The sequence below is a fragment of the Elephantulus edwardii genome, unplaced genomic scaffold (genome assembly GCF_000299155.1).
Source record: "Elephantulus edwardii isolate Elephantulus edwardi_28Jun2011 unplaced genomic scaffold, EleEdw1.0 scaffold00033, whole genome shotgun sequence".
In the NCBI taxonomy this organism is placed as follows: domain Eukaryota; kingdom Metazoa; phylum Chordata; class Mammalia; order Macroscelidea; family Macroscelididae; genus Elephantulus; species Elephantulus edwardii.
The window spans coordinates 5,765,750-5,792,435 of NW_006399783.1; the positions used below are offsets into that span (position 1 = coordinate 5,765,750).

The window sequence follows — 26,686 nt, forward strand, 5'->3', positions numbered from 1 at the left end:
AGCTTTTCTGTAATGAATTTTATAGTCCTTGGTTTTAGTCCTAGGTCCATGATCCACCTTGAGTTGGTTTTTGTGTATGGAGTGAGGTGTGGGTCTTGCGTGGAATTGTAAATGGTACAGTTGCTTTGGAAGGGAGTTTGGCATTTCCTCAGAAAGCTGAACATAGAAATCCATATGACCTAGATATTCCACTTTTCCAAGAAAATGAGAACTGAGGCACGAACACCAATTGTTGTATACTAATGTTCATAGCAGTGTTATTCACCATCGTAATAACATGGAAATAGTCCAAATGTCCAACCACAATGGAATGGATTGTGAAATTATGGTACATTTACATGATGGAATACCACACAGCATGTAGGAGCAATGATTTTGTAAATCACTACCTAACTTGTGAGGGACTGGAGAGGTTTATGCTATTTGAACTAACTCAGCCCCATAAGGGAAAATATAGTATAAGGCCATTATTGTAGAACTAGATAATTAGTAAAACATGTATGAGGATCTAAGCGGAGGAGGGTGGAAGCAGAGAGGTGAGGATGGGTTGCGGGGCAGCTGGTAATCACAGGGTCACACAATTTCATGGGTGGAGGGAGGGGTGGGTTAAGGAAATGGGAAAAATCTGGTGTGGAAAAGCAGTATATACAAATTTTGTAAGCAAACCAGTATAAAATAAACAAGGGGAAGAATGGAAAGAGGGGGAAAGTAGGTAATTCTCAAAACATTTTCATTAAGTGCCTGCTTGGCATTGTTAGTCCTGCCTTGTATCAAGTCTCAGAAAGAAAGCTAAGGTTTTATCCAAAATTCCCTCCATTAAATGCTCACAAATCCTTAAAAGTGTTAATACATAGAGAATATTTCACTAAATCTTCTTTTCAAAAATCCCAATAATTTTAACAATCTAATTAGTTCCAAATATGTTTGTTAAATTCATTCATCATTTTCAGGGTTTAATTCTCTTTCTGAGGATAGCTGATCTGAGGTAAAAGATCTGTGAATCTGTGTAGGTTGTTAGACCCATTTTACAGATGTAAACTGAGGTTCAAAACCTTAATCCTTGGGTTTCTGGACCACATTCATTTGTGCTGTCCACAAAAAGCATATTGTCTCAACAGCTTTTAACGATGGAACGCAATGCCCAACGGTAAAGCCTACATAGATACAGACATAAATAGGCTTTTCCACTGGGAAAAAGCCCAGATAGATATTTCATGAAGAAAAGCCAGAGAGATACAGACTTAAATACCAGCTTGCCTTTCCCATATCCTGACTAAGTGGCTGTTATTTTTAAGAGCATATCTTATACAATTGCTCTATTGACTTCATTTTACAAACATTTCTATTGGCCCAATGCATTTCTCTGAGAGGTGGTCTGATCCTTGAAAGATCTTTGTTAGCCATGCTGAAATTCAAGTGACAGCTCTCCAGCAGTGGCCATGACTTCAGAATAGTATGGAATGAGCGATTTTGATACTGACCATAGGCATGAAGTTAATCCTGGCTCTCTCTGCTTGGAAAAGATTGGCCATATCAGGTCTAGCCAAACCCTCTAAAGCAGGAATTGGCACACTACAGCCCAGGGGCTGGATCTGGCTCACTGCCTGTTTTTGTAAATAAAGTTTTATTGGCTTACAGCCATGCTCATCCATTTATGTATTATCTATGGCAGCTTTGGCACTACACAGCAGGGTTGAGTGGTTGAGGCAGAGACAGTATGGCCTATAAAGCCTAAAATATTTACTGTCCGTCCCTTTATGGAAAGTTTGCCAACCTCTATGCTAAATCATGACTCTAAAATTTCTGTAATGAAAGCCATTTGAGAAGTCATCCACAGAGAGGGAAAATTTCCAGGATCAATGGTTGGGGGAAGGGTGATCAAAACATCGAGACTAATTCATAAAAACAACTGATTTGACACTAGTGCGAGAAGTTGAGATTAAAACATTCTTTAAGAACTTGATAGGAGATGATATCTTTGTGTGTTATCCTGTGTTTAAACTGCAAAAGTCTGACATACACATATGAAATACACATACAGTATATACCATGCACAGCAGATGGCTTAGTTTCATGAGGTTTAAAGTCATCTGATTCTGTTCATCATAACAAATTATGGCTGACATTGAGAAGAATGGGAGCCCCAGAACACTTAATTGTGCTCATGTAAAATCTGTAGCTAGACTAAGATGCTGTTATACAAAAGGAGCAAGAGAACACTGCTGGTTTAAAGTTAAAAAAGGAGTGTATTAGTGTTATATCTTTCTCTATACCTATTCAACCTGTATGCTGAGCAAATACTTCCAGAAGTTGGACTCTATGAGGAAGAATGTGATATCAGGATCAGAGGAAGACTCATCAATAGCCTCCATTATGCAGACGTCACAACTTTGCTTTGCTGAGAGTAAGGAGGACTTGAGGCACTTGCTGCAGAAGATCAAGGACTTCTGTATAGTTTGCATCTCAACATCAAGAAAACAAAGGTCCTCACTACAGACCAACAGTCAACATTATGACAGATGGAGAAAGGATTGAACCTGTCATCAGCTGATGATTTAGTCTTCGTTGGATCAACAGTTAACAAGCTTGGTACCAGTGTCAGGAAATGAGATGTATTGCATTGGGCAAGTCCACTGTCAGGGACCACTCCAGAGTACTGAAGAGCAATGACATCAGTTTGAAGATTAAGGTGCACCTTATTGAGGCCATGGACTTCTCAGTCACCTGCTTCTCATTGGAGAGCTGGACAATGAATAAAAATGACAGAAGAAGAATTCATGCCTTTGAATTGTGCTGGAGAAGAGTACTGAATATCCCATGGATCTCCAAGAGAACAAACATTTACCTTGGAGAGAGTGCAGCTGTTGTGTTCCTTGGAGGCAAAGATAGTGAAGCTTTACCTTTCATATTTTGGAAATGTAGCTAGGTGAGGCCATCCGTTGGAGAAGGACAGCATGCTTGGAAAGATGAGGCATCAGCGAAGGAGAGGAAGCCGCTATGAGATGGATTGCCATGGTGACTTGAATAATAGTTTTGAGAGTTTCAGAGATGGTGAGGATGGAACAGCAGAAGGCAGGGTTCAGGTTGAATGTTCATAATGTCACCATGAGTCATACTCGACTTGTCGGCACAACAACAACAGGTTGGAGGTCTAAGTCCATCAAGAAGAACCTTGGAAGAAAGATCTGATAATATATCTGAAAATGGCCAGCCACGGAAAATCTTGTGAAGTACTCCTCTAAAACTTGGGCTTGCCACAAGTCATAGCCATCTTAGTGACAACTGTTACTATTCCTGGTGAAGGACTTGATGAAATGGTTGGGAACGACAATCATGACAGTTACGTGCATAGAGCATTTACTATGTATGAAAGAGCTCTGGTGCAGTGATTTGTAGCATCTTGTGCTACTAATCAAACAGTCCATCGTAGTGCTTGAACCTACCTGCATCTCCAAGGGAACAGAACGACCACTGTCTTCTTGTTAACATTTCCAGCATCAGAGATCCAGTGGAGGGCCACTTTGAATGCTATCCACTTGACAGCAGTGGGCTTGGCGTTTGAGCCTTTGTATTTCAGCTCTAGGGTTTTCTGGTGGCATAGTCCATAGGGAGTTGTGCTGCTTACCTAAAGGTGGTGCGTCTCTGCCAGTTCAAATCCACCAGTGGTTCCTCAGGTAAAAGATGGGCAATCTCCTCCCATACGACTTACAGGCTCAGAAACTCAACAGAGGGCCACCTGTGAATTGTTACTGACCAAATGGCAATGGGTTTGCAATGCTCTTAACCATCAGATTTCTTTGGGTTCAAGCCAAATAAATCCCTTTTCCCCTGGACAGCAAGTTTTCTAGGGGCTGGATTGTCTGGCTAATGGCTTCCGCCCTGCATTTCTTCTCTCCTCAGACCTTGCGGTGTAGTGATGCCCTTCCCCCAGGCCATTACCCTTTTTCCCTCCCCTGTCAGAGCTGGGAATAGCAATTCTCCCCAGAGGTTTGCTCTTGTCTGGACAGTAGCTTAAAGAAAAAGTCAACAGTAATCGGCCTAATAGTTGGGCAGACATCTTGATAGAGCAATGATAGTAATTGGCCTGAAATGCAGGGAAAAGAACAGTGTTTTATTTGGTCCAGAGGTTCTCCCACACATATCTATTATCAGAATGTTCTCCATCAGGAGCAACCAGGAGTGCTGAAAGTCCCTGCAATATGAAACAGAAAGGAAAATGCTAGACGGGTGTCAACCAGCGATCACACTAAATACACCTTTGACTCAGGGAAGTTTTTTGATGTGTTTTGAGAGAAGCAGTCTGCTTTCAGAGATGAGTTTCATCTCAGGAGACAACAGAGTGGCTTTCTGTCACATCAGAGGCATGGTACAGAAGTAGTGGAGGCCACTGCCACCTTGCTCACTCCTATGTCTTGCCATTTTTTTTTTCCTCAAGAAACATAAGTCAGGTTGGCAAAACAGAAAACCAATAACATCTCAATGTTGTTGTTGTTATTGCTATTCTCCAATGAGTCCATTATGATCCACGGTGCCCCCACACGTGTAGAGTAGAACTCCTTCATAAAGTTTTCAAGACTGCAACCATTCTGAAGCAGGTCACTAGGCCTGTCTTATAGGATATCTCTAGTGGGTTTGAACTACCAATCTTTCAAGTTAATAGATTCCAACTCAATAACAACCCTCTATCAGGTTTCAGAGCCTGTAAATCTTTACCGAAGGAGACCACCCATTTTTATCCCATGGAACAGCTGATGGATTTGAACCACTTTATATTTCCCCAGTACTCTGTAGTCATTGTATTCCTCAAAAACTATAGGAATCTTTTAAATCCAACACCTTGAGAGAAGTAAATAAAAAATTCCCTTCATAGCCATTCTTGCTTGGTTTGGATTATCATAGCCTCCAACATATATATTCATGCCTGCACACGGGTACATACACAAGCACAAACACTTGAACAATTTCCTGAATTCCTGCTGTGTACTAAACAATATGATACCTTTATGACCAATTCAGATCTGACTTCTTCCTCAATGGAGTGTGGTGAGAAAAGACGGCTACCAGCACTCTGAGGAAAGAGGAGCAAAGACATGGATTTGGAGGAAGTGAGGAAGAAGCCTCCCAAAAAATTAAGTGTTTTCTGAGATACAAGGATTAACATGCCACGTAAATCGTAGGGGACATTTTCTATCCAATGAAGAGTACATGCAAAGACCTCATTTCTTTTCCATGCTGTTGTTGAGGAAAGAAGTCCCAGGAAGCTCATGACTTTATCTGTGAAAATGTAAAGTTTGGGAAGGGAGACCTTTGGCTTTGGGAATGTAGCCTTCTGCCAAACCACCCCCAGACCCAGATTCTCAGCAACCATCTCTACTTCAGGTAGAAGGGACTTTTCAAAATGTATGTTAGGGGATGACATGCTCTACTGAAGACTTTTCATTCATTCTCATTGGTCTGAATAAAATCTTGCTCACCTTTATGGCCTGAAAATGTAGTACAGAGCAAAGGCAACTAGCATCTCTGCTTATAATAGGTACCTAAACACAAAAGACCCATGAAGAATTATCTCCCAACACCATATGAAATTGCTGGGCTTTTATTTGCATAAGCAAAAATTTCATATGGTTTAATCTAAAGTGTTTTCATTGAACCAACGATGAAGAGGGAGCTCTGGTGACATAGTTGCAAGAAGCTCTACTGCAATTCTGAAGGCACACAGTTTGAGGACACTAGTGGCTCTGCACGAGAAGGATGTGATTAACTGCCTCTGAAAACCCACCAGAAGGTCACCTATAGGCCAGTTCCAACTCGACAGGACCCACAACCACAAGGATGAATAAATGACAGAGCCCTTTGGATGCATCTCAGTCCACCTTCACAGAGTCGTTGCCAAGGCATTTTGTGGGCTTTTAAATACTAGTTTATTTACAGAATTAGAATACATTGTTTTCAAGAACAGATCTTCCAATTGCCCTCACACACACACCCACCCATCAAATTATACAGCTCCATGATTAATCCATCCTCCCGTTGCACATTCTCATCCCTCTGCTTCTACTCTCCCTCACCCCTCTTGGATCCTTATATTCATTCTACAATAATGGTTTTATACAATATTTGTCCTTGTGAGACTGAGTTATTTCACCCAGCATAAGGCTCTCCAGTCCCTCCCAAGTTAGGTAATAATTTACAAAGTCATTGCTCCTGCATACTGAATAACATTCCACTGTGTGAATGTACCATAATTTTTCAATCCATTCGTTTGTGGTTGGATATTTGGGCTGTTTCCATGTTCTTGCGATGGTGAATAATGCTGTACAAATAGAATGGTGTACAAATCTCCTTTTTGTTCCTCAGTTCTCATTTTCTAGGGTATATTCCAAGTAGAAGAATAGCTGGGTCATATGGAATTTCTATGTTCAGCTTTTTGAGGAAACGCCAAACTTCCTTCCAGAATGGTTGTACCATTTTACAATCTCACCAACAATGTGAAAGCGTCTCTGATCTTTTGCTTCATTTTGTTTTTTGAGTCCTCCTCAGAGGGCCAGAAACCTGCCCCAGCCTGGTGTTGCAAGAAGAGCAGTGAGAAGTAAAATATTACAGAAAGAAAGCAAAACGTCATGGCTTGGTTTTTCAGTCCAGAGTGGCTGTAAATGGGAAATTAAGTTTAAAGGGAAAACACACTTTACCACTCTCAGGTGACTCCATTAGGAACAATTAGACTTTATCGTTTTCATACAACATCGCCGAGTCAATGTTCCCAGCTCCCCAAGAGTTGTGTAATGTCACATTCTGGGCATGGGGCTTGTATTTTCTTTTTCAGCTTCCTAAGAATTGGCACCTGAAAGTCCCTTGTTGTTAGTTGCCATCGGGTTGACGCTGCCTCATGTCAGCCCTACGTCTGTCAGAACAGAACTGTGTGCCATGGCACTTCAAAGGCTGATTTTTCAGATTATCAGAGGAGCCCAGATGGCACAGAGGGTAAAGTGCTTAGCTGCTAGCCAAAAGGTTAGCAGTTCAATCCCACCAGCTGCTCTGCAGGGAAGAGATGTGGCAGTCGGCTTCCACTGAGATGAGTATACCCTCTGAAGCCTGTGGAGAAGTTCTACTTTGTCCTGTAAGGTCACTATGAGGCAGAACCAACTGGTTTACATAACTAGGCTTTTTTTCTAAAGTGCCTCTGGGCGGGTTCAAGCCATCAGCTTTTTGACCAGCAGTGGAGCATTTACTTCTGTTTACTTCATGTCAAAAAAACCAAGATGAAAGAAGATAATGGTAATATAATAATTTTAAAAGAATATGTACTATTCTGGGAAGAACTAAGTCATCATAAAGTTTATCTTGAATGAAATAAGATGGCTATTCATCTTAGATCAAACCAAAATGAATTGAGGTTTATGGAAAATAAGATTCTCAAAAACTAGGAAGAAGCAACTTTATACATATTCAAAACCTACCTAATGAATCCCAAACTCAAACCTAAATTAATTAGTCTTATATATTTGCATATTTATTTCATTGTTGTAGTAATTATATAGGTAACAAAACATTTGGCATTTTAACAATCTTCAAATGAACAGCTCAGTGGCATTAATAATGTTCAATATGAAATTCAATCATGTCTCTTGTTGTTGTTATATGCCATTGAGTTGCCTGTGACTCATAGTGACCCTATTTACACAGCTCTGAATCCTGTTCTATCTTGAGTCAATTTCAGTGTCTCCAACACACCTGTCTCCATTACCCCAGTCACTGAGTCAATTCATCTCATCCAGGGTCTTCCTCTCTTGTACTGTCCCTCTATCCTTCCAAGCATGACGTCCCTCTCCAAGGACTGGTCCCTCCTGATATCATGCCAAAAGTATGTGAGGTTAAGCATCAAAATCCTTGCCTCCAAGGTACAGTCTGGTTTCACCCTCTCCAGCAGTCCATCATCATTCAATAGTCTTCTCCAACACCACAACTCAAAGGCATCAATTCTTCTATCATCCAGCCCTCTGACGCATAGCCTGTAGTGAAGGATCATTCTCCACACGAGGTTAAAGACCATGGTGTGAATCAGGTGCACCTTACCCATCGTCACCGTTACCAGAAGCTCAAGGTCCCCTAATCGTTGTGACCTTCATGACCATTCCCTCCTACTCACCCCTGGTAACCACAGATAAGTTTTGTCTCTATACACATATATGAAACATCTAGATTTTTCTTTTATTAAAATTCTTTAACACAGGCAATATACTCTACATATGTGAGACTAGAAACAACCACTGTCTATGTTCACATAAGGGAATACTATGGTGCATTGAAAAATACTTATGAAATTTATACAAAATGGGTGACCCTGGAGGACATCATGCTGAGTGTAATATCTCAGTCACAAAAGGACAAATACTGCATAGTGCCACTGTTGTAAAATGGGACTGACATCAGGGTTGGGGTGAACATAAGAGGGAGTAATAATGTATACTGCATTGAAACAGATGAGGGATAAAACTGTTTAAAAGGAATATAGGATTAGTATTATTTTCATGACAAGATTACAAAAAAAGAAATACATATTAAAGTGGACTGTGGACTTGGAGGGGGGATTGTATAACAATGGGGAAAAATTTTTTTTTCAAAGAGAAAAACAAACTGGAGGTAGGGGTGGGCAGGGAAGAAAATGTGCAATAATGAATAAATAGGGAAAAAATTAAATGGAAAGAATATGCTGTTTAAAAAAAAAAAAAAAGAAACAACCACTGTCATTTTGAAGGATAATCCTCCACACATGAGGTTAAAAACTGATACCCCATATGTCAAACCAAAGCCTAAAATGGTAAGATGATTTTTAGGGGGCTGATAGAGTTTAATTTTATTTTTTTTAGCCTTTAATTAACAGGGAAAATTTCTGGTTTTAAATCCAAACTTTCGTCTAAGTGCCTTCTTTTGAAAATACAAAAGTGTAGAAATAACAAAAGTGTAGAAACACTTGCCTTCTTGACCCAGTTAAGCATATGGACAGGAGTGGCTACTTCCACACATTGTATAATTTGTCCTAGTCTTCACTACTCCCTATTGTCTTACATCACTCACTCATATTCCCTGTAGGCATCCAAGTTTACTACCACTGATCATTAAAAGTAGTGAATTTCTCTGCTTGTTAAATTACTTCTCCAGGAGGCAAAGGCATAGGTAATCAATGAGTTTCTGTTTTTCAGATTCGGTGCAGGACTGTCCACGTAACTGCCATGGGAATGGCGAGTGTGTCTCTGGGATGTGTCACTGCTTTCCAGGATTCCTAGGAGCAGACTGTGCTAAAGGTATTTGCCATCCCTTTTCTCATATGGTTTGAAAAGAGAACATAGGTGTATCAAAGGAGGGAGAACAAGGGGCTTCAAAGAAGAGCTGCTAGAAAGCTTCACCTGTATATCCTGGGAGCCTATGCATGCTAGAAGACCCAAAACTTTGGCAAAATGCAAGCAGTGAGTGATATATGACAGTTGGCCAGCGTACTTATAGGAGCAGGGCAGTTATTGTTGGCACCAAGGTGTGCTGAGAAGAAAGATTTGCTGAAAATGAGACGGCTGGAATTCCTGTAAAAGCAGAAGTGAATTACCATCACTCCTTTCTTATGATCATTAGCTTCTATGTAATGGAAGATTAAGCATCTCAGGGTTAGTAAATTTCATTCATTCTGGCCAGCTACTCTCTTAATCTAGGAAGTGCTATTTATCTTAGTGGAATCGATTTTAAATTGTATTATTAATTTATCTACACTGCTTTGCACAGAATGGCTGGAGGCCTGAGATTGTTGCACAAAAGGTAATATAAGAAAGGGAATTTAAGGGCTGTGCACCTAACATTTATGAGCCCTTCGGTGTGACTTTTACACCTTTATTACCCAGGACATATACACACCTACACACAAAGAGGCATGTCTGTTGTTATTATCAGGTGCTGCCCAGTCAATTTCAACTCCTTGCAGCCCTATGTACTGCTGAATGTATCACTGAATGATCTGCACCAACCTCAGAATCCTTACCATGCTTGAGCCCATTGCTGCAGTCACTGTGACAGTCCATCTTGTTAAGGGTCTTCCTCTTTTCCACTGATTCTCATTTGATCCTACTTTGATGCTCCTTGTTCTAATTACCTACAATAATATCCTTTCCCAGAACCTGTTCCTTCCCAATAACACACTTAAAGTTGTGAAATGAAGTCTCACCATCCTAACCTCTAAGGAGCATTCTGGCTTCACTTCCTCTCAGACAGATTTGTTCTTGTTTTTGACAGCCCATGGTTCATTCATTATCTTTTATTTTTTTTATTCATTATCTTTAATCTGTTGGGTTTTGTTGTTAGGTGAACTCAGCGATCCTGTGAACAACAGATCTGAATTTTGCCCTATCTGTTCCATCCTCATCATCTCTGATATGCTTGAGCCTGTTATCAACAGTCACTGTTTCAATCCTTGTTGAGAGTTTTCCTCTCTTTCATGACCCTCCACCTTTCCAAGCATGATGTCTTTCCCAAGGACTGACCCTGTACATGTTGTTAACATGACCGAAATATATAAGACCATATTTCATCTAGATGTATACAAACACAAAATTGAGACAAAACTTTCACAGGACAACATTTTCTTTTACATCATGTTTCTTTTTAACTCATCTTCCTGACACTGGTTATGCCCTGCCACATTGAATCTGCACCCAGTGATAACTGGCATCTTGGTCTGAAAAGTGTGATGGGGAGGTTATGAGATTTTGTTCTGGAATCAGCTCACTCTGGGTTCCAATACCAACTCTGCTATCCAGTACCACTGTCACCTTGGGCAAGTGATCTAACATTTCTAAACCTCCGTTTTCTCCTATTTAAGGTGCAAATGTTCTTCGTAAGCTCTTTGTAAAGGCAATGTTCGATAGCACACTGAGAGGGCACTGGGTACATGGAAGCCCTCAGAGTGAGGACTGAGTTAGTGGTTATTTTTATCTATGCTTCGTTAAAATATCCTCTTGCCTTAATATTCTGAGAGGATACACTTCTTAATAAAGTTTCCCTGTGAATACTTTTCCTAAGTAACACCCCACTCCCACAAATAAAAAGTTAGGTTTCCTTTACACAAAAAGGTAAAGGCTTGGTTAAGTTCATAGGATAAAAGAAACAAGAAAGTAAGAAACCCTTGAAGAATTGTCATAGCGTTCCTTCAGCCTTAACATGCTCTGCCCAAAAGCGTATGGACCTATCATCAAGATGGAAAATGGAGGCTGAGGCACTTAAAAGTGGGCAAATTCCACAGGCTCTGAGCAGACTGCTGGAGCAAGGGGAATGACACCCAAATCATGGGGCCTAGTACTTTTCTTAGCAAGGGCTTTAAAGGAAGGACAACTTCAATCTGATTTCAATGGCCTTTCTTAGGTAATCTAATTTTCCTGAGAGTGGAGGCATTAATGAGAAGAAGGACAGAGTAGTCCTTTTATATGTGGCTGCAAATGGGCTGAACACTCAGCTGCATGGACTGCGAGCTGTAAATGTGTATTAACACTGACACATGTCGATGTATTATTAATCCTAAAAACCATGTGTGCTCTGACTGCACATCCAGAGACTGGCCTTTCAGACCTAAGTACCCCCGCCATTTAAGAACTCTTTGCTCTCAATCCATTTGCAGACGAGCACCCATTCTGCATTATGGATCTGTAATGGGGTGTGCATTTAGCTGCTTAAAAGGACTCTTGGTGTGTGTTTTGCATTCACCACCTGGACTGTGGCTGGGCGCGCGCTCCAAGCATGCATTAGCCATGGTATATAATTGATTCTTGTGAAACAATTATTGAGTGGCTGTTAAGAGTAGTTACTCCTCCACGCTCAGGAGCGAGGCCTGCAATCGGGCTTGGTCTTGTTGTGCATTTTAATTTGGCTGTTGATGCATGCAGAGGACAAAAATTGAAACATTTAAAGAATATAATTGGCTTCCCCCTTGCTTCACTATTTAGCCTTAGCCAGATTGGCTTAAGAGTTTTCAGGCTAAATTTTGACCTATTTGCCCTAATGATGCATCTCAGTGTTTTTGAAATGGATACAGTTTATGCTAATACACAGCCAACAAAACAGTTGTTGTTGTACCATCTAATTGATTTCAACTCACAGTGACACACACAGCCCCTCACCCCACCCAATATGACAGGTTAGAACTGCCTCATACGGATTTCCTAAGCTGCAGTCTTTATAAGAGCAGATGGCCAGGTCTCTCTCCTGCAGGGCTGCAAAGTGTGTTTGAACCATCAGACTTTTGGTTAGCTGGTTAGCAGCAGAGCACTTAAGCATTGCACCACCAGGGCTCCTTGCTAACAACATGGACTTTCTCCTTGTCTAGGCCCTTTGTTTCCTAAACTTTCACTATCATTGTTTTGCTAAACTTCAGGACCATCAGCATTGATCATTCCTTGGCAAAGTCCTTTAAATAAACTCATTTTGTTTACATAAACTCACTTTCCTTGAGTCTGTTCCGACTCACAGACACCCACTGTTGGGTTTCTGAGGCTGTAAATCTTAACAGAAAGAAGGTGCCCATCTTTCACCCAAGAAGCCAATGGTGTGGATTGGAAACACTAGTTACAAGGCCTTTTACTTAGGAGTGCAGCACGCCCTGGGCTATGCCACCAGAGCTCACTTTAATTTCTTGTTAAATGAGCTATGTCACAACCAAAAAAAATTAGGAAAGGGGAAATTAGAATGAATTAAACAAACAATTCATTGCCATCAAGTTGAAACTGGCACATAGCTGGCTCTCCCGAGGATTGTCAGAGAAGTAAATCACACAGGTAGAGTTGGCCCGTCTTTCTCCCACAGGACAGCTGGTGGATTCAAACTGCCTGCCTTTGAGTTAGCAGTGCAACTATCTAGCCACTAGTCCACTGGAATGAATTGCCATTAAGAAAAAAGAAAAAGGAAAAAAAAAACCACAACCTGGCATGAACAGCTAGAAAAACGGTCTTTGACTTAACTCTTACTATATATACCACCTTTATACAGAACAGAAAACAAAGCGTTTCTGACCCCATTGTACAATATCCTCCCAATTACCAGCGTGTTGGAGTTCATCATTATAGCTTTTGTGCCAAACCATCTCACTGAGGCTTCCTCACTTTGTTGGCCCTCTCCTTTCCAAACTTTCCTTCTCTAGCAGTTGATTCCTTCTGATGATCATGTGTCCAAAGAAACAAGTCAGTGTGCTGTTGTGATTCATAAGGCTTTCACTGGTCCACTATTAAAAGTAGATCACCAGGCCTTTCTTCCTACTCTTGTTTAGTCTGGAAGCACCACTAAAACCTGTCCACCATGGGTGGCCCTACCGGGATTTAACGTTTCTTCCAGCATCACAGCAACCCACATGCCACCACAGTACAGCAAGCTGACAGAATGGCTAGAAATTAGTCTTTAGCCCCATCAAGAGAGTAATATTTTCATGGATGAACATTCAAGCTGAGCCAGCTGACACCCTCTTTCTTATCAGGATCTAGAAAGAAGGGGACCACAGCATTTGTAAGATAGCCTTGTTTATAGAAAGATCTTTAGCTTAAACATCTCGTCTCATATATATTAATAGCTTTTAAAAGTAACATAACTCTTTACTTGTACCTATGTGATGAAAGGTAAAATGAGGCACATAAATTACACTGTACATGGAGGCAAATCTGGTGTTCAGCATCTAATTTACTTGTGATGACCTTAACCTGTCCTTCAGATAGCTTTAAACAGAAATTCTTACCAGTTCATTACCAGACTCTTGGAGAGCCCTACAAGCTACCTGGTAAAATGTAGATAGTATATCTGGAGTGGAATATCTGTAGGTAGTATATCTGTAGTATCTGTAGGTCCTCTATCAGATACAGTACCTCTTTGGGTAGAATATCCGAGGTAGAAATAAAAATTTTCAGCAGGGAATTGAGCCAGAATGAGCCAACTTCAAGCTCGGTTTTAAATAACTGGGAGTAGTCATAAAATGACTAAAGATGACAGAAGAATCAATGCCTTTGAGTTGTGGTGCTGCAGAAGAGTATTGAACACACCCTGGACTGCCAAAAGAGCAAACAAGTCTGTCCTGGAGAGGGTGAAGCTGAATTGTTCCTTAGAGGCAAGGATTTTGAAACTATATACTTTGCAACATACCTTGGGCCTGTGGCAAGGAGGGACCAGTCCTTGGAAGACCATGCTTAGAAGGGTTGAGGGACAGTGCAAGAAAAGAAGACCCCAGATAAGATGATTAGACACAGTAATTGGGATAATGGGAGTAACATTCAATGCTTGAATGTGTGGAAACAGTGAGACTGGTTCAGGATACGGCAGGGTTCAGGGCTATTGTTCATAGGGATACTATGAGCTACAGTTGGCTTGATGGCACATAACAATAACAACAGTAATAGAATTGAATTATGTATCAGCCACCGTGCAAAGTACCTAATACATAACCTATTACCCTTCCTCATGTCAACAATTAGGTAAATTCTATTTTTCCCAACTTCTCTCAGTTTTCACACTTTTATAAATAAGTTTAGACCTACAGAAAAGTTTTTAAAATAGCACAGAGTCACCATAGTATGCTCAGCTTCCCTTAGTGTCAGCATTCTTTTTTTAATTGTGATTTTAAATGAAGTTTACAGAAAAGTTGGATTTTCATTCATTCATTGTTGCACATTTTCCTCCCTGTCGCCCCAGTTCAGTTGAAAAAACAAAAAAAAAGTTCATTTATTGTTGCACAATTTCCTCCTCTCCACCTCAACCCTCCCTCAGTTCACTTTGCTAATGCACCTCTTATTCTGGACTGTTGTCATACAAATAATGCAATACTGCCTAATTATATATTCCCTTTAAATACTTCTTTCTCTCATTTTTTCCAAGGCAGTAGTCATTATTTATCCCCTCTTTTCTTAGTTTCCTCCCAACCCTCATGTCAGTCCTGTTTTACAGCAGTGTATCCAGTATTTGTTCATTTTTTAAAAATTTTTATTATTTTGTGTGTGTGTGTGTGCCATCAAATTGGATCTGTCTGGTACCGGAGGAGATTGTCCCTTGTTCTCCAGCAGAGCATCTGGTGGATTTGAACCACACCTTCAGGATTGCGGTGCAGCTTCTTGCCACTAGGCCACCAAAGCTCACCACAATATTTGTTCTTTAGTGACTGAGATAATTCACTCAATATAACGTCCTCCAAGATCACCCATGTTGTGTATCAGTTCCTTGTTTTTCAGTACTGTGTAATATTCCATTGTGCAAATATACCATATTTTATTTTATCCATTCATTTGTTGATGGGAACTTGGGTTACTTCTATCTCTTTTTGGAAAGGGAACCTAGGGGGCGGTTTTATTCTGTCCTGTGAAACCGAAGAAAAATAGGCTCAACAGCAATCTGGCTTTGGTGTCGTTCAGTTATTAACATAAAGACATTAACATTGATACAGTGCTATTAAGTGATTTATTATTTTTTTTGTAATGTCCCAATTTTATGTGTCCTTTTTCCTGGCCCAGGATCCCACATTTTAGTGTCTCACTAGCCATCTGTAACTCATGGAAGTTCTTTGATTTTCCTCTGTCTTTCATGACCCCTTTGAAAAGCACAATGCAGTTGTCTTGTAGGATAGTGCTCAGCCTGGGCTCACCTGGTGTTTTCTCATAATTTATATTGAGGGTATTCTTTCTTAACAAGATTCCAGGCCCTCTTTAGTGCAAGATATCAAAGGTACATTTCAAATATTTAACAAGAATAAGAAGATGGGGGTGAATACAAGTGGATGTAAGTGTGTGAAAAGGAATGTGAGTGTGTGTGAACAGGAGTTTGAGTGTGTGCGTGTGTATTAAAATACGTACGTGAACATGAGTGTGAATGCATGTGTGTGCCTGCATGCGCATGGATAGGAATATTCAAATCAAAGCAATTGTTGTGGAGTCAGAACTGACTCCTACCTGAACTTCTGGCAGGTTTTTAGAGGCTGTAAATCAAATGGGAGGAGATCATTCGTCTTTTGCCTGAGGATTGAAGGTAGATTTGAACCACCAGAGAGGCACTGCCTTTGGGATAGCAGCCCAGCTTTTTATAGACTGTGCCACAAAAGTGTCCCTTGTGTGTATAGTGTGAATATTAGTGTACCTTTCCCCACCCCCTTACACTTAGGCAGAAAAGCAGAAGGCTCTATCCCCCCATGTCTGGTGCAATCTGTCAGTGGTATTGAAATAACTCGTGAGCTCAAGAAGCTCTTAAGTTTAGCATGACACAGACAAGATGAGGTAATCACATCAGCAAGTGAAGAAAAGAAAGCACCTGGTCCTGAGTCCCTGCTGCCCAGAACAGTGAATCCATTCCCTATCTGGGGTCCTTGATTATTTCTCATCTTTATGGATCAAAACCCTTAGGAGACCCCGAGCACAAGGTCCTCCTTCATCGCAAGTACACACTTACCTCTGCCCCTTCACTGACAGCTGTACCCAGGATGTCTTGACAGTTTCTGCTACGGCAAGCAACCAGCAGACTCAGGCCCTCTCGCCAAGGGGGGAATTTGCCACGTTAGCAAGCGAGATTCCCATCACATCTGAGTGACTGGCTATGTGTCCAAGTGACAGAAATTCAGATTTACTCCCTTGACCTCACGCTGCGCCTCCTGTGCCCTCAGACACACAGTGCAGACAGCAGTTCCTTCTTCTTATGAACCTGCCAGTCTGCATCAAGTAGCTGAAGACGCCCTGGCAGTGAATGGAGGAATCTGTCAGCATGTGTTGGCCAAATGTTCATTTTGCAGCCCCTCCCTGGATAGGATCCTGGGCAGCTAAAAAAAATCAGAGGAATGGTTCTAACACACTTGATCCGAGTCAGTTGAAGGTGTGACTTGTGTATCATGACACAAATATTTTATCATGTGCCTACAATGAACCCCAACAACTAGCATTTTGTGGTGGCTTATGTGATGCACTGATGTTGGGAGCCATGTCACCAGTATTTTAAATACCAACAGTGTCACCCAGGGTGAACAGAGATGCTAAACAGATGAGGAAGAAGGCTTGGCATTCTACTTCCAAAAACTGGCCACCCAAACCTTCATGGATCACAATGTAATATTTCCAGAATTGTGCCAGGAGATGAGCCCTCATGGTTGGCAGACATTCAGAACACACAGTCACAACATTGGCCTCGAGCATGCCAGCAATCATGAAGATGGCAGAGGATGAGCTGTGTTTCATTCTGCTGCGCGTGAGGCTGCCATCAGCAGAGAAGACTAGGTGACACCTACAAGTACGATCCAGGTGTAGGGAGTGCTTAGAGTATCAGTGTTCAACTAATGCACAACCTGTAGTCACAAACCAACCCCCATTATTGCCTGTTACATGAAAAGATTTAGGAACATACCGTGGCATGTCATAACAGGCACTACCTTGCAATACATACATCAAAGCCTTATAATTTTTCTCACTGTTTCCTTACCTTAAAGATATTTTGGTGTTTATAGAAGTGTTTTGTTCAATGTTTTTATGTATAGAAAAGTACACTATATCAACAGTATCCAATTATTCTGGTTTGTGTACAAATTTGACTTAACGACAGGTTTAGATTCAGAACTTGCTTTGTTCTCTGAAATGCATGCTGTTATTGTGACTTGCTGTCTAGTCAGAACTGACTCATAGCTAACCCTCCACAAGTTTTCAGAGACCATAAATCAGTCACACATGAGGCGATTGCCTATCTGTCTTGGTCCCACTCTTTACCATTTGGCTACCAGAGCTCCCTCAGACCTTGTTTGTAATCCCAGGACTGCCTACACTTCACTGAATGTCAGAAATACAGTGATAAGCAAATGATCCTTCTCTGAGAGCAACCACTCTATCAAAGGCCTGTGAAAAGGCAAGTGGGAAAGCAACTTCAAATCTAGAGTTCGTGAAGGACACTTTGACTGCTGTAGGCATGACTAAGGAGAAGATAGGCAAGTTCATGTGGCAGTGAGCAGTGAATTTCGGAGATTAGCCCATTAGTCTCAAAGAATGTGGAAGAAATTCTAGGGACAAAAGTATCGTAAAGGAACTTACACTGCAGTGGCGTACACAGTGTGTACACACGATGGAAGTTCATTAGCTGTTCAATGTCCTAAACAAGCTCCCTGGTTTCAGAGCTGGAAGAAAACTAGCATTTCTTCTCCAGGAATTTGTTTCACTTCCCTTATGGTTCCTTTCTTCTTCATCTCTAATTGTGCTTATTATTGAAGTCGTTATTTGTTTTACTTCTTTATTATTATTCCTCTTTCCTGAATTTCTTGCCACTTTTTATGGGTTCCAAACCTGATTGATTCAGACTCATAACAACTCTCCATCAGGTTTCCAAAGCTGTAAATCTTGGTGGAAGGAGACTGCCATCTTTCTCCCATGGAACCACTAGAGGGTTTGAACTGCCAACTTTTTTATTAGCAGCCTGGTACATTACATATTATACCACTAGGGCCTGTGGGTTAGAAGCCATTAAATTATTGTCTCCTTTTTCTTCCTAGTTGAGCATCTTTCATTCATTTAAGAAGCTTCCCTGTGTTGTTTGTAAAGCAGCCTTGTATTTATAAAGAAAACTAAGGCTTTCAACGTAACCTATTTTGACACTGGCTCCTCAGATGGCCGCTTTGGGTGTACTTGGAAGCCCCATCCTGCAGCAGAAACTCGCCACACCGGGGTGGTAGCTGTTAGGGAACACATAATTTAATAGCTATTAGAAATGACAACTCCTGCTGCTGAACAGCTGTCAGTGGAAGCCTAGAAATGCCACAACCACAAAAAACATAAAGTCTTCTCTCTAGGGGTTGCTCGCATCTCCTACTCTGCTTAGTTGGAGCCTTGCGTGGGGAGGGGGGAGAAGTATCAATTTTACCATTTTTCTCTAGTTCCTGGAAAATGTGCCTATTACCCAATTCATAATGGTCAACGTCTAACTTTAAAATCAAACTATCATCGTCATTATCGTGTCACACTCTTGGTGCCTGTCAAGTCAGCTCTGGCTTATGACAGCCTCATGCCCAACAGAATGTTGCCTGGTCCTTGCCATCTTCAGTTATTGACATGCTCCAGACCATAGTTACAGACACTGCGCAGCTGAATGGCTTTCAACCTGGGAGCTCAACTACTACTACTGCAGACAATTACATGCTTTTGTGATCCATGGCATTTGCATAGGCTAATTTCCTGAAATCAGTTTACAGACCTTTTTTTCAGAGTCTTCATTAATGTGATAGGGCCCCTACCACCTGTCCTCTGTGGACAACCCTGTGGTGTTTGAAACACAGTGACGTCGCCTCCAGTCTTTCAGCAAAGCGCACACCACCACAGTGCGAGAAACTGAGAGACACGTGTGGCACCACCATCATAGTTGCCATTTGTTTAGCTCTTACTGTGTGACAGCACTGTCCTAAAACCATCTACATAATTACCTCGAATCATCCCTGCTAATGCTGCTGGAACCGCAACTTCACAAAAAGGTGACTTGAAAAGAAAAAAGAAAAAAGGAAGACTTAGACTGTCTAACTCATAAGCTTGCACCATGCCAAATATCCACTGGGGAGACAGCTCTGGGCAAAACAGACCTTCTGCGTCATCAGGAAACTTTTATCTTTGTGGATCCTGAAACAAAACAACTTTTGTCAAAGTGATTCTGACTCATAGCCACATGGTAGGACAGAGTAGAACTGCCCAGTAGGGTTTCCAAAACTTTCATCTTCGCGGAAGTAGATCACTTCATCTTTCTTCCACAGAGCAGAAGGTGACTGGGTTCAAACCATCAATCTTTCAATTACCAGGCGAGTGCATTAACTGCTGCTCCACCAGTCTCCATCTCCTTGTAGGTAACGGACCACAGATGATGTGTAAGCTCCTCTTGATGCCTGAATCATAATAAGAATGAAAAGCTACTTCACTGTGGACATGAGCTGCAGAAACGCTTACTGTGTACGATGAAGAATCTAAATATTCATTATGTAATTAATGCTATTCAGTCACTAAAAAAAAAAAAACACCCAAAACAACTTTGACTTTTTTTTTTAAGAACAGCTTAAGTACTTATCGATTGAGAACTTTTATAACTCTCAAAATGGAGGCATCCCATGTCTCTACAGGTATTTTAAATGAATTGAATTAATCATAGGCTTAAAAGTCTCTTGCGATCTTCGTTAACTTCCCTGGGTTTAATTAAAACATCTGTGCACTTTTAATTTATCGATTCATCCAACTCATATGTCATGTTTTTAACACACCCCAGCATGCTCTGCATCATTTTTAACCCGATTTCCACTTAACTAAAGCAATTAAATTCACCCCGGATTAATTAAAGCATCCATACTTTCGTGCTTAAGTCAGCGTGTGCTTCTTTCCCCACATGGCTCCTGGATGTCAGAGATTTGACACACCTGATGAGTTTTTTGTCCTTCTGGAAATTCTTCCCTGAATCATTTTCTTGCTTATTAATGTGCCATTTGACAGAACAGGAATGAGGAAGTTGGTGTACCTGAACTTTGGCCCTCTGAGCGAGGGACTCTGACCCCATCTGTCAGAATTCATCCTCCCGTTTCCTCTCTTCACAGGGGTCCTGTTGGGTTTTGCCTCCTCAGAATGGAAAGTCTGAATATTCTGAGCAGGAGGAGAGGGCTGTCAGGTCAGAGGTTATTGCCAAGGTCAGACTGATGGGGACCCTTTGCATATGTACTTTGGTAAATGCTCCTTAATTCTACTTTTTTACTTCTTCACTCTTCTCCCTACACCAACAGTCCTTGCCACCCTGCCCATTTAATAGACGAGGAAAACTGAGCTACCCAGTCAAAGGCTTTTCTGCTGGGTACAGTGAGTCAGACAGTATCCACTCACTGGCAAATCCTCCTCCTGAAAGCTAGATTGGGTCTTGGCTCCCCTCAATATCGTGTCTTAAGTTCTCCCATGGCATCAACGGTTAATAAGTTTGGCTGGTAACTGAAAGGTTCAGCTCAGGGCTTCAAACAAGTTTATTCTAGTTTGACCCCTTGCTGAGAATTTGCTTTTCCACCCCTGTTACACTGAATCTTGCAACTGTGGTGGCTCGGTGATTAAGCAGTCAGCTGACAAACAAAACTCTACAGCTTAAACCTAACCAGCTGCACTATAAGAGAAAATGTAGTAGTTTGCTTCTGCAAAGATTAACAGCCTTGGAAACCTTTGGGGCAATTCCACTCTGTCCTATTGGGTTACTGTTGTTGTGTACCATCAAATCTCATCAGACCCATAGCTGACGCTTGCATACATTTACAGAGGTGGTTAATCACTCAGGAGTAGAATACTCATCTTTTTCCTACAGCGCACCTGGTGGATTCGAACCACGTGACTTTACAGCACCACTTCTCACCCTTAGGCCGCCAGAGCTACCTATAAGGTTACCAGGAGTCAAAATTCAACTTTGTAGCGTTGGGTTTGATTTTCTTGGTACACTGGATCAGAAGCGGCCTTTTTAGACAATCATATCATTTATATGGATCTTGAGGTGATCCTTACTTAGTCCACACACGCTTGTTGAAAGACAGATTCTAAGTCAATGTATTTCCAGTGGAAATGAAAATTCCCAGCAGAGGATCAAACCAGAATGCATGATCAGCTCAGAGCCCTGGCTCCTCGGGGTGGAAGTTTGGGTCTACTCAGCCTGTCTCAGAAGAAAGGCCTGGCAATCTACTGAGAAATAATCATTGGAACCCTACATACAGAGCACAGTTCTGATCTGCCTGTGTGGGTCAGCACCAGACAGCAAATAATCAGTCTCCCTTCGGCTATACCGTCTTTCCTTTCTTCAAATCTGACAAACTAAGAATTACTTTACACTATTCTCACCCTTCAACTGCTAATGAATTCTCTTTTTATCCTTTTCTTGGCAATCTCTATTATTTCCCTTTGCAGCCTTCACCTAGGGTTTCGTTGTTTCCTTTGTATTGATGTGTAAGAGCTCTCTGTGTATTTCGTGTGCCAAACCTTCTTTGGTAACATATGGGAAAATGTTTCCTCCCAGAGTTCTTTGCTTCCTGATTCTGGTTGGAGTATCCTTTGTCATATCGCAGCTCACTGCTGTCAAGCTGATTCTAACTTACGGAGAAGTTCCTATGGCTTTCCAAGGCTGTGAGTCTCTATAGGAGAAGAATGCTCATTTTTCTCTCAAGGATTATCTCTTGGATTCAAATCACCAATCTCTCAGTTAGCAGCTGGACATATCACTAAGTGTTGTGTAATCAAATCTGACCTTTCTTCTTGGCTTTTGGAATCTGTGGGGTTTGCAGGGTTTTTTGTTTTGTTGGTTTTAAAAAACATACTTCCCTCTTCGTGAAGTCAGTTTTCAGTATTTCCTTGATACATCCGTGAATTTCTCTTTATTTAGTGATTTAATCTGTATTGAGTTTCCTTTTTATACAGTGTGCATTAGAAACTAAGTTTTATTCTTACCTAACTAGATTGCTAATTACAATGGAAGCAGGAGTGGCATCCACTTCCTAAATAACATGCCTCTGGAAACTATGAACTTGGATAAATGTCGATAGTTGTAGAAGGGTGTCAACTTTTTGTTTGTAGGGTCGCTATGAGTCATGTTCGACTCGATGACAATCAATAACAATAATTATATATACTCAAACTCACCCTTCCTAACATTGCTTTGCTAAGCAACAAATAATGTAGGTCCAAAGCCTAGAAAGTCTCTTGCAGAGGTCGGGTGGGAGTAGTTCTGGTTTCAAGGACATTGACCATTTCCCCCCATGATTGAATTATCCATACATTGCACATTCACAGCTTCAGGGAATTCAGACTGATTCTTTCTCCATTTTTGTGCTTCTCTTTCTTCTGAGGTGCACCCAGGAGATTCAAACCTCTGACCTTCAGGTTAGAAGCTTGTTTGACATGAAACTCACTATGCTACTATGGTCTTTAATTCCACCCCAGATGAAATGAGTCCTAAGAATCACCTGGGAATCTTGTTATTTTGATTCGGTATATCTGCAGTAGTTGTTGTTAAGTGCTGTCGAGTTGAGCATGACTCACAGTGACCGTATGAACAAAAGACCTGAGCCCTGTTCTATAGCTGTCTCGTTTCTCTAAGTTCATAGAGTTTCTAGAGACATGTTGTCTCGGAAGTTGATGCCTTTCCTACTTCCAAGCCTGACATGCATATTCTCAGAAAAGGGTCCAATTGCAACAATGGATTCAAAGTCCTACTATTAACTCATAATAGGTGCTTGTTAGTTGCCTTTGGGTAAGCTTCAATTAATCCTTTCCCAACCTTGCACTGCTTTCATGATCATTAGTATGCTTTAGCCCACTGTTGTGACTCTTGTGTCATTTCATCTCATTGAGAATTTCTCTCACTTTCCCAACACACAATTCTTCCAAGTTGTTGTTGTAGTGGTGGTGGTGGTGTGTCGTTATGTTGGAAATGACTCACAGCTGACCCTGCAGCAGATGTTTAGAGACAGGAAACCACATGCGAGGAGATGGCCCATCATTCTCCTACAAAGCAGGTGGTGGATTTGAACCCCATGCCAATTCTTCCAAGGATGATGTCTTTTTCTAGTATTTGATCTTTTCTGAAGATGGGTCCAAAGTGAGTTAAATTCTCATCATCCTCAAGCCTAAGAAATAGTCTGCATGCATTTCTTCTCATATTGAGTCATCCGTTCTTGTGGCAGTCTGTGGTGTGTTCAATATTCTTCAACAACACCATAGTTGGAATGTATCAGTTCTTCCTCCATCTTTCTTTTCCATTATCCAGTTTTTGCATGCAAATAGGTTATATCGTTTATTGACTAGCTGAGATGTAAAGCAGATAATTGTTAGTGCTTAACTGTTAGTTTTAACAGTTTACCTTGCTATTATTCTCAGCTATCTTTCCAAAGGGTTTTTAAATCAAATTTCAAATAATTTTTTAAAGACATATTATTTAAAGTTCTCCTATGCATGCACATCTAGTCCAGCAAGAATTGATTTGTCAAGACACGGGCATTTTGCCTCTGCTTTTATTCATGTGCATTATAATGACCTTTCATCTCGGTATTCTCTCTGTTGCAAGCTTCAAGGCCACGGAACTTGTTTTATTTAAAACAGCAAATACAGGTGGCTTATCTTGTTAGTTAACACAAAGTAAATAACACTGATAATTCATCTCATGCCTTACAGAAAGCTTCGTGGGTGGGGGGAAAGAAGCTCCCACTTGATCATTAAGATGAGTTTTACACCATTTCGGTGAATCTAAATCATGTCATTTTTTTTGTTAGCCTGTTAACTTGTCAGTCGTTAGTGGCAGCAGTAATTTATTTTTCTTCTGCAAGAGTCTTAGCGCTTCCATTTACTAGATTTAGTAAAACAAGAACAGTCACTTTGTACAAACATTTTAATTAATTTTAAATGGAGGCTGGAATGCCCAATGCTATGCTCCCACATCCCTAGGAGCCCTGGTGTCACAGTCGTTAAGCTGTTGGCAACTAGCCCAAAGACAGGCAGTTCAAACCCATGAAGTGGCTCCACAAGAGAAAAGCCCTGGGGATTTTCTCCCATAAATATTATAGTCTAGGAAACCCTGGGAGAGTTCCACTCTGTCACACAGGGTCACTAGGAACTGATACACAGTTAACAACAACAAGCCTTGCAAGTGTGAAGTGGGAAGACATAAAATACTCCACACATGATTCCTAACTAGCCAAGACCACCTTCTGCCTACAGCCCAAGAAGAAGTGGGGGAGAAGAAAACAATACTAACCCGATGAATATTCTAGTCATCTGATATTCTTGTAGCGGTGTGGTGGAAGCCAATATGAAGTGCGTGGGGTATATGTACATGTATGTGTTTCAGACATACTGAATCTTTAATTTTAATAACACTTAAAGTCTGGAAATACAGTCTAAAATCTCATGAGCGGACATGTACTTATTGTTGTACAGGTGTTAACCGATGCGTTGTGTCCTTTAGCAGGTTATTTAATTCCTCCATCAACTCTGATGTGTTAACTGTCATGGATTGAATTATGCCCATAAATCTTTGTCACCTTAGCTGGGTTACAATTCCCAGGAGGTCAGCAGTTATGTAATGATATAATCACCCTCATTCTGTGATCTGATGTGACTTGCCAATGAGTTATAAGAGCAGTAAGTGAGATACAACTCAGGTCACAACTTTGATAGCTTAGAACAGGAGTTTCCCTGACACGTAGCCTGCCTCACCTTCTATCTTATAAGAGATGAAAGAGAAAAATAAGAAGAGGAGGAGAGACTTCAGTATAACCAAGAAAGAAGATCCAGGAGTAGAGCAGGTCCTTTGGACCAGGAGTCCCTACACTGAGAAGCTCCTAGCCTCAAGGGAAGATTGATTTCAAAATGCATGAAGATGTCCAAGAAATACTGAGGCTACAAACATTAATAAGTGAAAAGAGTATGTCCCTAGAGCTGACAAGAGAAAGCCTTTCCATAGAGATGGTGCCCTGAATATCTAGCTTCCTGAACTGTGAGACAATCTATCTCTGTTTGGTAAAGCTATCCACTTGGGGTATTTCTTGTATAGCAGCACTAGAAAAATAAGACAGTTGCTGTCAAGTCAGATCCAACTCATAGTGACCTTGTGTACACCAGAATGAAACACGGCCATTCTTCTACCACAATCACATTGTTAAGCTTGAGTCCATTGTTGTAGCCACTAGGTCAAAACCATCTTTCTGAGAGTCCTCTTTTTTGCTGACCTTCTACTTTACCAAGCACGATATCTTTTTCCAGGGACTTTGCTACCAAGCCAAAGGTGGGTGATTTTAACCTGCGGCCCTTAGGTTTGGTTTTAATTGGTTTTGGTCAAACATTCTTCTAAGTGGTATAGCACTGGTTTGTTCATTGCTGTACAGAGGTAACTCAAGGTTGCTGTGAAGCTGCACACTGTGACACTGATGTTTCAAATGCGATAACGGTTACCCATGGTGGACAGTGTTTGGGGGAGCTCTCCAGTTAAAACAAGCTTGGAAGCACAAGTGGCATCCACTTCCGAATAGCTTGCCTCTGGAAACTCTATGAACATGGAGAAAGGATGAAAGTTATACAGGTGTTCAGGTTTTTTGTTCATAAGGTCACTATGAGTCGTCTATGACTCGATGGCACTTAACAGCTACAACAGTCCCCACTGACAACATGGTCAGAAGTACATAAGACAAAGATTCATCATCCTTGTATACTTCTTCCAAGACAGATTTTTTTTTTTCTTTTTGGCAATCCATGATAGCATATTCAATATTCTTCACCAACACCATAATTCAAAGGCATCATTCTTCTTCATTCTTATGTATTTATTGCCCAGCCTTCACTTGCATGTGTTGTTGTTATGTGTCAAGTAGAATACTACTCAGAGTAAGCCTACAAAAACAGATCTGAACCCTGTCCAGCCATTTGCCATCCTTATAATCTCTGACAAAACTAAGCCAATTGTTGCAGTAACTGTGTCAATCCATGTCATTGAGGGTTTTCCTCTCTTTCGCTGACCTTCCACCTTTCTCAAGATGATATCTCTTTCTAAAAAGTAGCCCCTTCTTCTTGTTGTTGTTGTTATGTGCTGTCGAGTCATTTGCGACTCATAGTGACCCTATGTACAACAGCCCTAAACCCTGCTCTATCCTGTGCCAATCGCACTGCCTCCGACACACCCATCCCGATTGTCC

General features: G+C 41.1%; 1 protein-coding gene across 2 annotated transcripts in view; it reads left to right on the plus strand.

The window, feature by feature from the left end:
* TENM2 (teneurin transmembrane protein 2) overlaps positions 1-26,686 on the plus strand; it is a 1,365,940-nt gene that overhangs the window by 1,119,039 nt on the left and 220,215 nt on the right. For both annotated transcript variants that reach the window (XM_006884325.1, XM_006884326.1), the window contains exon 9: positions 9,201-9,302. In XM_006884325.1, coding sequence (XP_006884387.1) covers positions 9,201-9,302 — 102 coding nt within the window. The remainder of the gene's footprint in view (positions 1-9,200; positions 9,303-26,686) is intronic.